The sequence below is a fragment of the Glycine soja genome, chromosome 14 (genome assembly GCF_004193775.1).
Source record: "Glycine soja cultivar W05 chromosome 14, ASM419377v2, whole genome shotgun sequence".
Classification (NCBI taxonomy): Eukaryota; Viridiplantae; Streptophyta; class Magnoliopsida; order Fabales; family Fabaceae; genus Glycine; species Glycine soja.
This window is the reverse complement of record NC_041015.1, coordinates 45,126,248-45,143,557: the sequence shown is the minus strand read 5'-3', so window position 1 is coordinate 45,143,557 and position 17,310 is coordinate 45,126,248. Positions and strand designations below refer to the sequence as shown.

The window sequence follows — 17,310 nt, the reverse complement described above, 5'->3', positions numbered from 1 at the left end:
TTATTATTATTGTTAGTTAAACAAATCGGCTTGTCAAGCTTAACAAACTTTTTTTATAGTTTGAGCTTGATCTTTTTATCTAAAAAGGTTTTTTAAAAAGTTTGAACTTGACCTTTATAGTAAACAAGCCGAGCCTTACATAGGCCGAGCCAAAGGTCCTCGACAAGCTGCTCGGCTAATTTCCACCCCTACTTGCAAGTCATACATTGACCCCATTCCACACAGAAATCTTTTGTGCAAGCTTAATTTTTCCATTATACGTGGGATCTTATTTTTCTTAAGTAGTTGGATTTAATTTAACGTTCATCCATTGCTTAATTACATTAAATAATCATTATACTTTTCGTGTTTAAACTCCTACAAAGCAGATTATCAAATCAAGCGTTTCGAACTTTGAATCTGTTTATGAAAACATTCTTTTTTTCGTTGAGAAAAAGAACCGGTATTTAAAAAAAAACAAAAAATCAATAGACATTAAATTTTGATTTTTTTTATAGAACAAAAAAGATGTAAATGATAAGTTAGGAGCTGAAAAACTAAAATCTTTAATAACTTGTTGAATTGAAAATATTTGTTAAAATTAATAAAAATGATTATATATATATATATATATATATATATATATTATAATCAAATATCTATTAATTTTGTTTTTTTTTCATTTATAAGACTTGCGTTCGAATTTTTCTTTTAAATTTTTTTGTCATAATAAACCTGTTTTATATAGTCCTTTCCTTACGTCTGAGTGGGTCAAGCAACAAGCCTGAATATAAAACAACTATAATATTGTCAGGTCTTACAAGTCATGCATGTGTGATTTATCTTTCAGTTTTTAGTTTTTATCTCTTCATTTTGTTTTATAATTTCTATCAAAATGGTCATATGTATAGTATCAGCGTCAAGAGCTTTATAATTCATACATGGACTCGCGTTCCACACGGCAAATTTTGTTGCGCATGATCAATTTCAATAATATGGGACCCATATATTTCTGATTCTGAAGCCATTAACGTCATCCATTGCTTACATTCCATACTTTTTATACTTTTCGTGTTAGAACTCCTGAAAAGCAGAGTATCTTTAAATCTGTTGAGCAAAACAATTCATAAAAGCATGGGGTGGTTTCCTTTTCTTGTCCTGAGTTTCTTGCTTTCTCATTTTCCTTCACAAACGTCTTCATTGATGCCATTTTGCAACCACGATGACGCCTCCGTCTTGCTTAGCTTCAAGAGCTCATTTACTCTCGATAGCTCTTCTCTCTCTAATCCTTGGTGTGAGTCTTGTCATCCAAAGACAGAATCATGGGAAAATGGTACGAATTGCTGCCTGTGGGAAGGGGTGAGTTGTGACACCAAGTCAGGTCACGTAATTGGCATAGACCTTAGCTGCAGTTGCCTTCAAGGTGAATTTCATCCCAACACCACTCTCTTCAAACTCATTCATCTTCAAAAACTCAACCTTGCCTTCAATTATTTTTCCAATTCTCCAATGCCTAACGGCTTTGGTGATCATGTGGCTCTTACTCATCTAAATCTATCTGCCTCTGCATTTAGTGGTGTTATTCCTTCTAAAATCTCTCACCTCTCAAAATTAGTGTCGCTTGATCTCTCATTTCTTGGAATGAGAATTGAAGCAGCAACCCTGGAAAATGTCATTGTAAATGCAACTGATATAAGGGAGCTCACTCTTGATGGCCTAGATATGTCTTCCATTAAACCGAGCTCTCTATCTTTGTTAGTGAATTTCTCATCCTCTTTGGTCTCTCTTAGTCTTCAACAAACAGGATTGCAAGGGAAGTTAGCAAATAACATACTCTGTTTACCCAATCTTCAAAAGCTTGATCTGTCTGTCAATTTGGATCTCCAAGGTGAACTTCCAGAGTTCAATCGGAGCACTCCTCTTAGATACTTGGATCTCTGTTACACTGGTTTTTCAGGAAAACTTTCCAATTCCATTAACCATTTGGAGTCTCTTAACTATTTGGATTTTTATTCCTCTGACTTCGAAGGAACTATTCCTCTGTTTTTATATAAAAAATACCTCATATAAAAAATATATTTAAAATCAGGGTTTTACCGTCATTAATTTAGAAATCAATTAATATAAATGTTTTATTACGAATTGTATAGTCGGATTTTAGATCACAATGAGCATGCACTGATAATATCTTTTATGGAAAAAAAATACCTTTAATTTCCTGTAGAGTATATATACTTAGAGACACATGTTATATTTTCTTAAAATGAAAAAGTTATGTAACTAAACAAGTCGTTGTCAATCCTTGTAAAGCATATTAAAATGAATATGTATAGTTCACTCATGAAACATGGGATTAGCAGTTATGTGAAGAGCACTTTGATTATGACAATATAAAATAGTTAGACTAGAGCAAGTGATATGAAGATCACTGAGAAGATAAGTCATTGTATCCCACATGTGGTTGAAGCAAGAGCTCAGTATTCAGCCTCTAATGATGAACGTGAAACAGTATCATGTTTCTTCGGCTTCCATAAAATTAAGGAGTTTCCAAGGAAGAAGCAATACCCTGTGATAGGTTTTCGCAAATCAACACAGGTTGCCTAATCAGCATCACTGAATCGGCATATTTGGACAAAGGATTCGCTATTGAAAAATAATCCCTTTCTTGGACACCCTTATAGTCCAATTTTCACCTACTTTTGTTGTTCATGATGTGCTTTATGTCCCTAAGTTTAGTTTCAATCCTATTTCTATTTCCAAATTAATCTTCACTTTTGCATTCATATTAACTTTTGTAAATAACCTTTGTCAAATTCAGGAAATAAGCTCCTCGAAGATGATTGGCTTGGCTAAATTGCAAGAGGGTGTTTATCACCTCATTGTCAACAAGAATAGCAAACCCACTCCACCTAGATCCTCACATGAGACTAATTCAGCCACCACCTCTATTACCAACTCCAATATTTGACATTTTAGATTAGGACATCTATCTAGAAACCGTTTGAATGTGTTATACCAATAATTTCCTTTCAAGTCTATCAATGAAATGTGTGATTTTTGTCATTTGGCTAAACAAAGAAAATTGTTACATTCACCAAGTATTAGTAGAGCCTCCAAGATTTTTTGAATTAACTCATTGATATATGGGGTCATTTTTCCAAAACTTTTGTACATGGTTACAAGTATTTTCTAACTATTCTTGATAATTATAGTTGCTATACTTGGATTGTGCTACTAAAATTAAAAGGTGAAGTCCAATCACTTGCAAAATTTTGTTCATTTAGTCAAAAATCAAATGCAAAACAAATGTTAAATATATTCGCTCCAATAGTGGACCTGAGTTTTTTCTTAAAGATTTTTATGCTTCTAAAGGCATTTTGCATCAACTAGTTGTGTTGCCACACCCCAACAAAATGGGAGAATTGAGAGATGACATCAACACATTCTTAATGTGTCAAGAGCACTCATGTTTCAATCACATATTCCCAATCATTTTTGTTCATGTTTCAATCACATATTGTTCACTTAATAAACCGTGTCCCATCTCCCATCAATTGGAACAAAACTCCTTTTGAACTTCTACACAAATAACCCCCTGATTTTCTAAATCTAAAAGTCTTTGGTTGTTTAGCGTATAACAAGTAGGAGACAAAAATAAACAATTGATGACAACTCTATGATAGGTACAGTAACTATCTAATACAACTCACACAACACAAAAAGTTATAGACTATTATAGAAGCTTGAATTTGGTCTTGGGACTGTTGATTATATGTGGGCTGATCTTGTAACTTGGGTTGTTTTTCTGATACATATTGTTCAAAATTTTAATAGGTTGGAAAATAATATATTATAAATATAACTTAGAAAGTTGTGGAACTAATAGATTATTGATATAGTGGCAATGTGTTCTTTATCACAAATGTTGTTCATGTAACATGTCCATATTATCCAAGATTAACTCAGACTTAACAAAATAAACCTACATAACCTGACATTTAAATTAGGATAACACTTTTAAAGTTAATCAATTATGATTCCATTAATTATTAACTATTGGTGAAGATTAAGTCTAACTGGACGTTTAGATAAAATGCACATTTTGTTGGGATAAATATCCATTTTGGTTCCTAAAAGTGTCTAGCATTGATAGTTTGGTCAATTAAAGATAAGAAATTTGAATTTAATCCCTAAATGCGTAAAAAGTACAATAAATTAATCCTGCCATTAACTCTTCTCCGTTAACATTAATGTTTCTACATATGTGGCATGTGACCTCCCTACATGGTAGTCCAAGTGTGCAGATAAGATCTCATGTGATTAATGACTATACTGAATTAATATGTAAGTATGTTTATTATAGACTAAATTGTCAGTATTAAACATTTCATTTTTTTATTACAACACCCTCTTCCATTAAAAAAATGTTAACAAATTAGTCTTTGAACATAATAATTTACTCTCATTTTAGTCTTTCAAAGATATAATTTATTGACAAATTAATCCATGAAAAATAAAGCACCTAATTAAATAATCTCAGACACAGCACATGCACACTTGCATGAATGCAAACTAAAATTACAACTATCAAACAAGAAGTTTAATACAATGCAAAAAACCATTTCAAACATGTGCACTTGGAGGTAGGCATGGAATTTGATGTTGTTAGAATGTTTATTAATGTTAAGTGAAAGAAAAATGATCACATTAGAGGTAGAGCAATTTGCAAACAGAAGAGATGTCCATGAGAGATTTTTAAGGTGTTCAAATTAAACTGAATCTAATTGTTCATAAATAGTCAAATCGATTCCAAAAAATCAATTAAATGAAAATTGCAAAAATCAAAAACTTAAAAAATCACACTTTTTTGCCGTTTGATCCGATTGTCAGTTATTGTTATAAAATCGAACAAAACCACATATTATAGTTATATTGATTTTATTAATGTATGTTTTGCATTATGTAGTTAACATTGTTTTAAATTTTTAATGATTAAAGTATGCAATTTATAATGTATTTCTTTCTATAATAAGTTTTTAATATTTGATTTTTGTTGTGATAATTAATAATAAGTATTAGATAATTTATTACATTCCTTTACTTTAATTATAATCAACATTCATATTATACTTTCATTTGTTAAAAAAGAATGTAGCAATATTCTTAAAAATAATGTTAAATATCAAGTGATGCACAATTTACTATTATGTTACAAAAAAGGTTGATTATATTATTTTTTTTAATAATTCCAAATAAAAGTAAAAAATTAATAATTTTCAACAAAAATATGTTAAACAAATTTTAATGAAAAATAATATAGCATAATAATTATATAAGTTTAGTCAATAGATTTTACATTATGATAATATATTAAAAATAATAAGCGCTATGAACACCCTTAGGAGAGTTAGTTATTGTGCTTGAACCAAAGTTACAAAAAAGATTTCAAATTAAAATCTTTCTGGAGGAGCATAGTTGTGGTAAGATTTTCAAAAACATGCAAGCTATTCTGAAATGGGTTGCATAAAAGTAGGCCGATAAGTTAAGAGTTCATCCAAGCTTAATTCATATTTAGGCACACGAACATAGAAAAAAAGACTATGATCAACACACATGAATGAAAGGAAGATGATTAGGATTTTGAAATAGGCTAAGTTGATGGCAGTTAGAGTTGAGTTTCCTATTTGATAGTCATAATTTCAATTTACATGCTTGTGAGTGTATTGTGTTTAAGATTATTTAATTAGGTGTTTTATCTTTTGTTGATTAATTTGTTAATAAATTGTATCTTTGAAGGACCAAATTAACACTAAGTTGTAATGTTCAAAAATTAATTTGTCAGCACTTTGGTGTTGTAAAAGAAAGAAAAACAAACTTTCAATACTCACGATTTAGTCAATGATAAACATATTAACATATTAGTCCAATACAATTGTCAATGGCGTAACATCCTATTTGTATACATGGACTCTCAAGTAGGTAGAAACATTAACTTTAATGGAATGAAAAAGAGTTAACGAGCAAACTAATTTATTATATTTTTTTACATATTTAGGAATTAAATTTAAATTGTTAGCATTTACACTCTCAAGAATAAAAATGAATATTTATCCTTTGTTATGTGTGGGGATCGAAAAGTGTCATAAATTTACAATAACTCACCCATCATCTTTAACTAATTGAGTTAGACACCAAATAAAAATACACATATTTAAATATTAGACATAATTGAATCTTAAAATTTAAAAATTAAACCAATTAAAACAAATTATATAAATAAAAAGTTATAAAATATAATGAGGGAAAAAAAGGAGCATTTTGTGACTTTTGAAAGCATCATTAACGGTCTACACTAACACGAACCCCGCGCGCGATAGTATAAATACTACTGCATCACCATGGCGGGTGACTAAGTTTCAATTACACTCTGAACTGATTCGTCTCTTGAAGCGTAGCGCGACAGAGAAGAAAAACGCTCGAACACTTCACTCTCATTTTCTAGGGTTCCATTTCGATCTTTGCAATGCAGAAGAATCTAGGATTCCCAATCTCCAAAAGCCTCGACCAATTCAAATCGCTGTACGGTTCAATTTCGGCAACACCGAAGCCATTATCTTCGCGTCCTTCTGCGGATTCCGTTTCGTCGGGGAGTTTCGCAAACCTGAAGCTCACCGCAGGTGTTGAACCGAATTTCATATCGATTTTCCGATTTTCCTCCTGAGCGAAGATTGTGTCGGAAATTTTGATCGTAATATGGCCATGCATCGTTGATTTTTTCATGTGTAGAGAAACTGGTGAAAGAGCAAGCTTCGGTGAAGACTGATCTTGAAAATGCGGTATGATAATGTCTTCCTTTGTGATTGAGCTTGAGCTGTGAAGAGAGGAATCTCCGCACGTTAATTAAAGTGTATATATAAGATGCTTAGGGTTTCGTTTCATTGTTTTATTGAAATGATGTTACTTTCTTGTTGTTCCTGTTGTGCAGAATTCTAAGCTTAAGAAGTCGCAGGAGTATGTACATGCATTAGAAGAAAAATTGCAGAATGCGTTAAACGAAAACGCGAAGCTCAAGGTCAAGCAGAAGGAAGATAAGAAAATGTGGAAGGGATTGGAGTCTAAGTTCTCTTCTACTAAGACTTTATGTGATCAACTTACAGAGACTTTGCAGCAGCTGGCTGGTTTGGTTCAGGACGGTATGAATATTCAATTTCCCTCTGTTTTCTATTTATCTTTTAGTTTTCATCGTTTTAGTTTTTCTTTTAACTAGCCATTTGGTTTATCTTGCTGATATAGCTGAAAAAGATAAGGAAACATTGGAAAATAAACTGTCAGCTAGTTCAGAAGCGCTTGATAGCTTGAATAAACAGATGGATGGTTTGTCTTTGAAGCTAGATTCTGCACAGGAAACAATTAGTACACGTAAGTTCTTTTTTATTAGTTTAAAACTTTGGTAAAATAAAAATTATTTTAAATGTAGCTTGGTTTGATTTGTCATATTTGTGATGTTCCAATATGTAATATCTGTAATATCACTATTATAGGTGATAATGAGCTAGAGAAGATCAAATATGCTACAGAAGAAAGGGAGAAATTTCACAGAGATGAACAGTGCAGAGTTACCAATGTTATACAAGACAAGGGTGAGGATTAAGTTGCAAATTTGCTGCAGTTATGTTTAATGTTTTTATCTCTTGGAATGTAGGATTGTATGAATATATTTAAACAATTTCAGATGAGGTTGGTCATTACTAAACATCTTTTGGTCCTCTACGGTCATGAGTTCAGTTTATGTGCTTTTTTTTTTTTGTTCAGGTCATATTTTGAAATTGGGAAGTTGCATAATGCAATGTACCAACAAGTTGACTTCCTGTTTTGCATGTTTTATGGTTTATAATCTTATACAGTATTTGTACTAAGCTTTCTTCCTTCTTTAATGAATTGATTTCTTGGAATTGTTACTGTTACTTATCTAGCTAATCTAAGGTTCCATTGGTAATCAGTACAAGAGTTGGTACAAAGTTGTAATAGTCCTCCCCTTGACTACATTTCAAACCCAGAAGATGTGTCGGCCTGTTAGAGTCATAAAAATAGCATTTGGAGATGCTTATTTAAGGTATGGTTGATTGCAATTGGAGCTGATAATAAGCTTAAGAGTGATGAATTAAATCAAAGGCTAGACTTCCATTTCTGTACTAAAATGAAGGCTAGACTTCCATTTCTGTGTGGCTTGCTATATCTATTTATATTATTATCATGCACTTAACAATTTATTTAGATTATTAACATGGATTTCAGTTTTCTCTATTGCAAAGATTTTTAACAAATAGTACTAGAATAATGATTTATAATTCATTTCATGGATGTTGAAGAATGGAAATCATTACTTATTTGAGACAGAAAAAGAATAGAATATCCATACCTCTGTTTGAAAGATTGGAACAATGATTTAAAAGTATACATGCCCTTACTATGGGTCAACCACAGGCAGGGGTGGATGTAGGGAGTGGTAAGAGTGGGCCTAGGCTCCTCCCTCTTCAATTTTTTTTAAATAATATATATATATATATATATATATATATATATATATATATATATATATATATATTATTGAAAAAAAGTTATACTCTTGTAATTATTAATATAATTATATATGTAGAGGTCAAAAAGGTAAGCATACTTCTGGATAGTAGTCTTGTGATGTTATGTATGTGTTAGATATATATTTATGTTGGACACTACATGGATGCTTTGAATATTTTTAACCACACTTTTGTAACTTTTTTACTTATATGTTTGAACTCTTATATCAATACAAATTGGATTGCATTAATAATTAAATTTTAGTATTTATTATGTCTACAATAACTCCTACTTGTTTTTTAAAATATGAATTGTCTATTGTCATGTCCTACGGTTTTTAAACTTTGTCATTTCTTTGTGTCCATGTGGTATCATATCCCTATCATGTGTTGCATCCATAATTATAGATCACAATTTATTTACTTTCAACCCCTCCTCGGACTTTTTCTGGATCACAAGTAACTATTTACTTAATACATACAAGTTTACTCAACAGCTTCTGTCCTATATAACATGAGAGTCCCTCAAGATGGAGCCATTCTGTTCCAAATCTCAAATTACAAAAAGAGATGTAAAAGTAACTGCTGTTTCACTTTGACTAGGAAGACACTGATAAAATTGTTTAAAATAACATTATTTTGATTTATCATGGAAGATTGTCTCATTTGAGGTCTAGACATATAATGAATGCCATGTACTAAGATAACACCGACTGGCTTTCTTCTCATATCATACTTGGGTTAGTACTTTGTCTTTTGTATCACATCAAATTGATGCAATTTCAGGTTATTAACTCAGTTTTTTTCTTTTCCTTCATTCCCTACCTAAATCCTTATAATTTTCAACAGACTAGATATCCTGTATCTCAACTTGCTACTGATTTGAATTGTTGTATGGAATTTTACTTTGTTTTCAGACACTATGATAAGGAATTTAGAAGAAATGTTAACATCTAGTAGATTGGCTACAGAGAATTTGAACTCAAAGTTGGAAGAGGTTCACCTACAGTTAAAAGTTAAAGAAGATGAAATTATGCATCACTTAACCAGTCAAGAGAAATTGGAGAAAGAAAAGAGTGATCTTCAATTGTGGAATGCAGGGCTTGCAGAAAAGCTTGACATGTCACTTCAGGAAATCAAAAACCTTGAAGAATCACTTCATTCATTGGCTGCACATTTGTCAAATTTAGATAAAGAAAGCCTGAATCTTTTGAGCAAGTTTGATGAAATGAATTTGCTCTATGCTTCTTGCTTCCAGTTGGTTCAGCAGGAGAGAGAAACTTTCTCAAAGCATGCTCGATACCAGTATAGTGAGCTTAACAATAAATTTTTTGTCTTGGAATTAGAAAATAATGCAGCTCAAATGAAAATTCATGAGTTAAGCAAAAATGTGGATGAACTTCAGAAAGTTCATGAATCTACTCTAGCCAAGCTTACAGAGGACTCTCGATTAGCTGCTGAGAGAATTCAAAGTTTGGAGTCAGAAGCTGAAACTTTAATCTCAAAAAAGAAAGATGCAGAGGTTTTAATTTCCAAATTAGAAAAGAAAGCTGATTTTTTGCTAGAAAGTTCTAGATCATCAGAGAACCAAGTGGTATGACAGTTAATCTGCTTTAGCTAATTTCCTATTGAAATACATTGTAGTGTTCTTTATTGAGGTATCTAATGTTTTGCAGCAAGGTTTACTGCTGAAGGTTTCAACCTTAGAGACTGAAAGCAAAGAAAATACAGAAAGACTGCAGGCAGAGATGTCGAAGAAATCAGATGAAATAGATACTTTGCAAAACGAGAGAATGAAACTAGAGCAGCATGCTGATTCTCTTGATAAAGAAGTCATCCAGCTTCAGAATTCCTTGGAGGAAAAAGATAAGTGTATTTTACATTCTAAGGAACAGGAAAAGAAGCTGGAAGATCAGATTGCAGAGGTTTTGGAGCAAACATATAGTGCAAATTGCCTGTTCCTGACTTGTGTTTTGTGTATTATTTAAGTTTTTTGGATGACTTTGCAGAATCTATCATTATTGACTGCTGCTGAAAGCAAACTTTCAGAGGCTAGAAAGCAATATGATCAAATGGTAGAGAATAAACAGTTAGAACTATCAAGGCATTTGAAAGAAATATCTCAGAGAAATGATCAGGTCTTATATATAACTGGTTACCTACTATAGGTGCCTGATGGTACAGTGCCCTAACTTTGCACGAAAACTTCATTATCTGAACAGGCTATTAATGATATTAAGAGGAAGTATGAGTTGGAGAAGATGGAAATTGTGAACATGGAAAAAGACAAGGTTTGATATGATTTCCTGGTATTTGTAGAATGTAATTTCCATTAGCATGTTTTTAACCAATTTGAACCTTTAGGTTAACAAAGCCATTGCAGAAATTGAGGGAAAGTGTGGCCAAAAACTTGCAGAATGGAAAGAAGAATCAAGGCAGCAGTTGATGCGCATTCAGGAGGAACACGCGTTGCTCGTAAGCATAGAAAAAGTCTTGAATTCAAAATTATTGGCTGCTTAGAAGTATCCCTGTCATTGCATTTTCTATTACATGGGATTGTTATAAAATATCACAAATTTTGAAAAGAACCAAAATTCTGGATTCAATATGGAACAATTTAGTATTTCTCTAATGATTACCATCTAATAAAAATACTTTCTATCCAGATTTTTTTCCATATCTAAAATAACATCTTCTGATATATAATTCTTGATAAGGAGATTATCTATGATATCAATTAATTCTTTTTTATGTGTTGTAAATTAGAAAAAATCACCTGTTTTTTCTTTTGTTGCTTGAAATAGGGATCTATATCCATAAATATATGAGTCTTTCTTATCTGCATAATTGATAAAATTATTGGATTATGTTCTGATTTGTCTTTGGTTATATTTTTAATTACTTTATGTGCTAATTAATTAAAAAAACCATTTTTTAAATAAAGTTACTTTGTGATTAGTATTTGTTTGAGATGCAATATAAAGTCATTCATGTATCATTACCTAACAGCTTGAGCTTTCTGTATAGTTTGTTAATTACATGGTACGAAAAGTCTCTATAACTGTGGTCTAGAGTTCAATGCTTTCTACTCTTATTATTCTAATAAAACGTTGAATTTCAGCCCAAGGTAGATCATAGGGAGACTTGTGCATTATCCACACTTAAAGTCCAAAAGGCTCTTGCGTGAGGGGCATGTTAAAGATGTAAAATAAAATCATTCATGTGTCTCTTCACCTAAGAACTTAAACTTTGGATAACTGGTTCATGATAGTAATAATTAGTAACATTAAATCTGTTATTTAAATGTATCAAAATTTTCATGTGAAAATTTAAATTGGTCTCATTAAGGTTTATCTTTGACTATTATAGTCCTCTTACCTTTCTTTAAATTGGTCTCATTAAGGTTTATCTTTGACTTTCCTTTTTTATGAAATTTGATTAACATTAAGTTGAAAAACTTACAGGCATTAGGTCACTTGATTTTTCCTGCTCAATTTACAGGTTACTCAAATGAAGCAGGAGCATGACAAGATGCAACTAAGCCTCATAGCTGAACACAATGAACAACTAAAGCGTACCCAACTGCAAGCTGAGAATGAACTGAGAGAGGTGCCACACAAACTCACGTTTGTCAAAGCCAAAATTTGTATACAAATTTATTCACCTGTTGCTATCTTAATTATATGTAGAAAACAATGTTTATGAGGAATGATCATGAAGCTCAGATTAAAGCATTGAGGTGTGAACTTGAAGATGAGTGTCAGAAGCTGGAAGAGGAGTTGCATCTTCAAAAATCCAAAGTATGGAATACCTGATACAATAAATTTATTTCTTCTCATAATTTTTCTTATTATATTTATTTTTCGGAATATATTGCAGGAAGACAGGCAACGGGCTTTGTTGCAGTTGCAGTGGAAAGTGATGAGTGACAAGCCCAAAGAGGACCAAGAAGTGAATTCAAAACAGGTTGACTTGTGTTTCAATCTATTTGTTTGTGTCTGTCTCCAAATGGATGCCACATTTGTTAATTTTCATGTTGAGAAACCTTTGGTTTGACATATAACATTTATCCTTTGGTAGGCACAGTTGGGGAAATGAGAAGATATTGCTTGTATAGCATTGTAACCTAAATGTGCTTCTTTAATATTCTTTCAACACTAGCCTGTGAATTGTGAACTTAAATACATAGAAGGGTGATGCAAATAAAGACCCACTGGTCTATGCATTTTCTTCATGGTAATATTGTCACTTATGAAACAGGCATAATCATGTTACTTAAAGCATAAATATTTTGTAATGACTTATTACTGACATGATATTAGATAGATTTGATTGGTACAATTTCTCACAGCATAGCTGTTCTAAAATTTAAGTTAAAAAGATTTTTATTGATGATTTTGCACATCACAAAGGAAATGGTTAAGATAGAGCTCTGAAGGCTTCATGTTGTAGGAGCTGAAATAATGTGTGTTTGTGTGTGTGTTTTTAGATGATAGACATTGGTTTGGTTGTGTTTTGGTATCTGTTACTGTAATCATGCTTCGTTTCAAGCTCCTTACTATCTTAAAGATGAACGCTATCGAAAGTAACGACTCTTTCTATTTAGTGGTTTCATGAGTGTAAGGATATTCCAATTGCAATTTGTTTTTTTATTCTGATATCATATATGCTTAAAAAGAAATTTCCTGAAAAGATGTGTTGTGAGTGATTAAGATATCTCAGCAATTTCTATTTGTGGCAAATGTGATGAGCATATGAATATGATGATAATCTAGTAGATAAGTGTTAGAATATATTTAGTGAGTGCAAATTTAACCAACCTTTTTAATGAATTTCAATTGAATTTTCAAATTAGCATAATGCTTTTCATATGATAGGATTACTCCATTTCATCCATTAAGAGAAGGAGTTCTTTTGGTGGTAAAAGAAATCAGCATGACCTAGTAAGAATGGTATTCCAAAAAAAGGAAATTTTACTTTATCTTCCATTCATAACATATTATTATGTTCTCACCAAGTCACCTAATTTTTTTCTGTCCTTCCTCTCTCCTCATAGGACTCTCCTCACATTGAAGCGACACAAAGACCAGTACCAAAGTTGTTGAAAAAAGTGGAGAACGTTAAAACAGGAAGTGCAGTGAGCATTCCCAAGCATCATAGAAAGGTGACTTGATTCACTATGAATAATGACCAAGAGGAAGGAAACTTAAATTCCAACAATTGCATAGCAAATGATAAGTATTGTAGGGATCTCAATTGGTGGTCTGGAAAGATAGTAGAAGTAAATAACTTATGATATTTGGAAACTACCTTAGCTTCCTTAACTGAATTAGCAGGTAACTCGCCATGAATATGAAGTTGAGACTTCTAATGGAAGAACTATCACAAAGAAAAGAAAAACAAGAAGTACTGTCATGTTTGAGGCATGTATCTGTTTCTCTTTAAATGCTATTAACCATATATATAAATATGGTTGCACGCATGAACTACATTAACACACCAGATCTCTTGGCTTCCGAGTGCAGACATCTTACATGCCTGTGAATATTGAATGATATCTTGTCTTTATCAGGACCCTAGAAATGGGAAGACAAATACACCAAAAGTAAATACCCCTGGAAGTGTTGTTAAGGTAACCAACTCAGATAAAACTTTGTTTTTGTTTGTTTGACATGCATAGCTCCCTAGCTTTATATTGGTGTGTTTAAAAAAACTCTTTATCGGTAGCTCACAGAGATGCATTTCTTAGTGTGGTTAAAAAGAAATTTTTAATGATAACTTTGAAGTGTTTTAAAATATTATGCATATATTTACTTTTTGTTTAATAATTAACATGAAGTATAAAAATACTGCACTGCAAGTCTATTTTTTTTAATTTATTAGTGTATATATCAAAATAGTTAATTATAATAGAAAAGAAGTATACACGTACATTAAAATTCATTTTGGTAATTACATATACAAAAACGATTTTGATTAAAAGCATCCAAACAATTTGTTTGTAAAAATCATTTTTCTACTATACATTTCATTATCCAAATAAAAAATAAAGTTATGTTGAAATCAATTTTAACCATAATCAATTTTACAAAAGTAGGTTGATCCAAAATCAATTTTTACAAACACACATCCATATTCACTTAATCTTCATTGTTACATTATTCTTTCTGATGATACCAGAAATGATAATGCTAGGAGATAATATGATCTTATTAGTTTAAAAAAATTATATTTAATCCAGTTACTATTTTTTAGATTTCAGTCTTTTCCATGTTGATTATCTAATGGTGAAACTATTTATCTTTTCTCAGTAAATTGAAATATTTGTAATTAGTTCTATAAGAATCTCATGCTTCTCTAGGTCCAATTGCCTTGGCACAATATTTATCAAGTTGTTAATGCTCTTCTGCTATGGTATAATTAAAAGCAAAAACACGAAGGGTTTATTGCTGAAAGTTTCTTTTTCCCCTTTTGTTTCTAAAAGAACATAGGATAAGCTGATGTGATATTAATCTTTGTACATACTTTTGTTTATGGTAACATATAAGAGTTTTTGCATATGCTATGCTGTTTCCTGGTGTGCTGTAGTAATACTTTTTATATTACATATCACAGATGCAGAGCATCAAAGGAGGAGGCCATCCTCGTCCTTCAAATATTGGTGATTTGTTTTCAGAAGGGTCTCTTAATCCATATGCGGACGATCCCTATGCATTTGATTAGTGGTATTTACAATCTGATACTGACTTACTGTAATCCTAATTTTATTTCGTTTGAAATGTGATGCTTCCTCCTACTAAAAGCCAAGAGAAAAGTACCAAAGCCATTCCAGAGCTTCCTAACTCTGTCTTGGTGATGCAGTGTTTTTACAAATGTTAAAATTGAGATAGACTCCATGCTATTACTTACTAATAACCGTTCCCTGGAATTCTATAATTTGTTGTCTCAGACTCTCAGCCACAGCCTCTGCCAGGAAATAAATACCTTGAACTCATTGTTACTTAGATTCAATCACTTTTGTTCCTTATCATTTACACATTCCATCTCCCCAAAACCTAGAATGATATTGGATCTTTGATGACAGTATATCTGCAGAAACATGTATTCTTTATGTCTTATGTCCTCAAGCAACCACATGATGGATTGATGATTGATGAACAAGAAATTTTTTAATAAACTGGTTTTCTAGGAGCAATTGCATGTTTGTGTTACATTATGCAAATCACAGCTTCCTCAAATTGAGTTGTGGAAAATTAGCCAATGCATAAACAGTCAATTAAAGGCTTTCTTTTGGTTCATAAAAATGCAGTCTTCTTCAGTGACCGTCCCTGTTTTACTTGATGACTGCTTTATGATTTTCAGTTGCCCATGGACTGCTATTTCTTGAATGCCAATTTTCCATAAAGTGATACATGAAGATGCAATTTTATTGAACCTTAAAAATAGCCAAGCTGAGTTGAAATTTAGCAGTGTTATCATAGTTTCTTGGTATTGTTGAAACTTGACAGATCTCATGACTTCCCTGTTAAATACTTTCTATCACTTGTTTTAATAATTGTTAGTACATCTTTTTTCCTTTTAATCCTTAGATGAAAAAACTCTGCATTTTGTTTTCTATATGAAAAAATATTTACCAAATGGTCTTGCCCATTGCCGCCATTACACTGTCATAATTGATGAAGTTTTTCATTTTAGTATCTTGTTGAAACAAATTTATACTTCGTTTCATGAAATATTTCTACATTTTGATCCCTACACTTAACACATTATTTTTATTTAGTCCATATAAAAAATACTTCTATACCAATATATTGTCAACAAATGGTGGAAGTTAATTTGTAGAAATTTTCCATATAAGAATAAAAAATGTAGAGATTTTCATATACAGACTAAACCAACTAGTGTCAACTATCGGACCAAATTTTTATTTTAACTTAACATATGTATATCTCCCTCGGCCATCTTTCTCTGAGTGCATGTGTTTGATAACAATTAGTGTTTGAGAATTGAGAGTAGGGATTTAACGTGTGACCCAGCAATTCGTTTCTTCAATTTTTATCAATGGACCAATTGATTATTGGCTTCTTGTTGTCTTCTTTTGCTTTCCATATTTAATCGATGTTAATGGGTTAGAAAATGGATTGAAGATTGAAAGCATCAAGCTGAAAGACATTTTGTTTCTGCAGGTTTGGATCTACTGATGACGACAGACTAATAGATAGATGCAATCCCCTTGTAATTTGTTAATTCAAAGAATTACTCCTGTTTGAACTGTCTCTGTTGAACGGTATTGTAGCAGGTTTTGTAATTGTAAATGACAAACATGACATAATACTTTCATGATATAAGAACATAAACTGTAAATTGCACTGGCTTGGTTTGTAAATATTAATTTTTCTAGAAAATAGAAAAAAGAATGACATTATCAATTTATCATTCGCAATAAGGAGTTTGTTGGATAATTTTGAGTTTTGACCCATTTAGGGTCATTATGAAACAAAATATCAAACTACTGCTTTTTTTTTTCAACCATTTTCTCTCACTATTCTTGATCATGACAACGACCTTTTTTAGTAATTAAATGCTATATTTTTTTCTATAACTTCGTACCCTTTTTAATTTATCTTTTAAAACCTTTTTAACAGTCAACTTCTTAAAGTTTGAGTCAAAGTGAAAAATGTTACAATTACAATTTAATAAACCTTAAATTGAAACTAATTAAATAAGCTTGACAGAATTTAAAATCGTTTTG

General features: G+C 31.4%; 2 protein-coding genes across 2 annotated transcripts; both read left to right on the top strand.

Annotated features, from left to right (window-relative positions):
- Positions 1-1,046: 1,046 nt before the first annotated feature.
- On the top strand, positions 1,047-3,042 carry LOC114384605 (receptor-like protein 43). Its single transcript, XM_028344309.1, has 2 exons — positions 1,047-1,402; positions 2,798-3,042. The coding sequence occupies exons 1-2, from the start codon at positions 1,114-1,116 to the stop codon at positions 2,830-2,832; spliced, it is 324 nt and encodes a 107-aa protein (XP_028200110.1). The 5' UTR covers positions 1,047-1,113; the 3' UTR covers positions 2,833-3,042.
- A 3,363-nt stretch (positions 3,043-6,405) lies between these two features.
- Positions 6,406-16,922, top strand: LOC114384680 (synaptonemal complex protein 2-like). The gene is given in 19 exon segments (XM_028344395.1): positions 6,406-6,683; positions 6,686-6,742; positions 6,745-6,815; positions 6,965-7,172; positions 7,273-7,398; positions 7,521-7,619; positions 9,476-10,152; positions 10,235-10,483; positions 10,568-10,696; positions 10,781-10,849; positions 10,923-11,033; positions 12,060-12,167; positions 12,248-12,358; positions 12,438-12,524; positions 13,436-13,510; positions 13,615-13,722; positions 14,131-14,190; positions 15,174-15,283; positions 16,745-16,922. Coding segments are annotated over 18 exon segments (2,634 nt in total). The 5' UTR covers positions 6,406-6,502; the 3' UTR covers positions 15,282-15,283; positions 16,745-16,922.
- The last annotated feature ends 388 nt before the right edge of the window (positions 16,923-17,310 follow it).

What these genes read in the sequence shown, in the direction of transcription:
- LOC114384605 (XM_028344309.1), top strand. Translation starts at nt 1,114, where the DNA reads ATGGGGTGGTTTCCTTTTCTTGTCCTGAGTTTCTTGCTTTCTCATTTT. An exon ending in TAGCTGCAGTTGCCTTCAAG is followed by an intron (nt 1,403 to 2,797) that starts GTGAATTTCATC and finishes TGTCAAATTCAG; the next exon opens with GAAATAAGCTCCTCGAAGAT.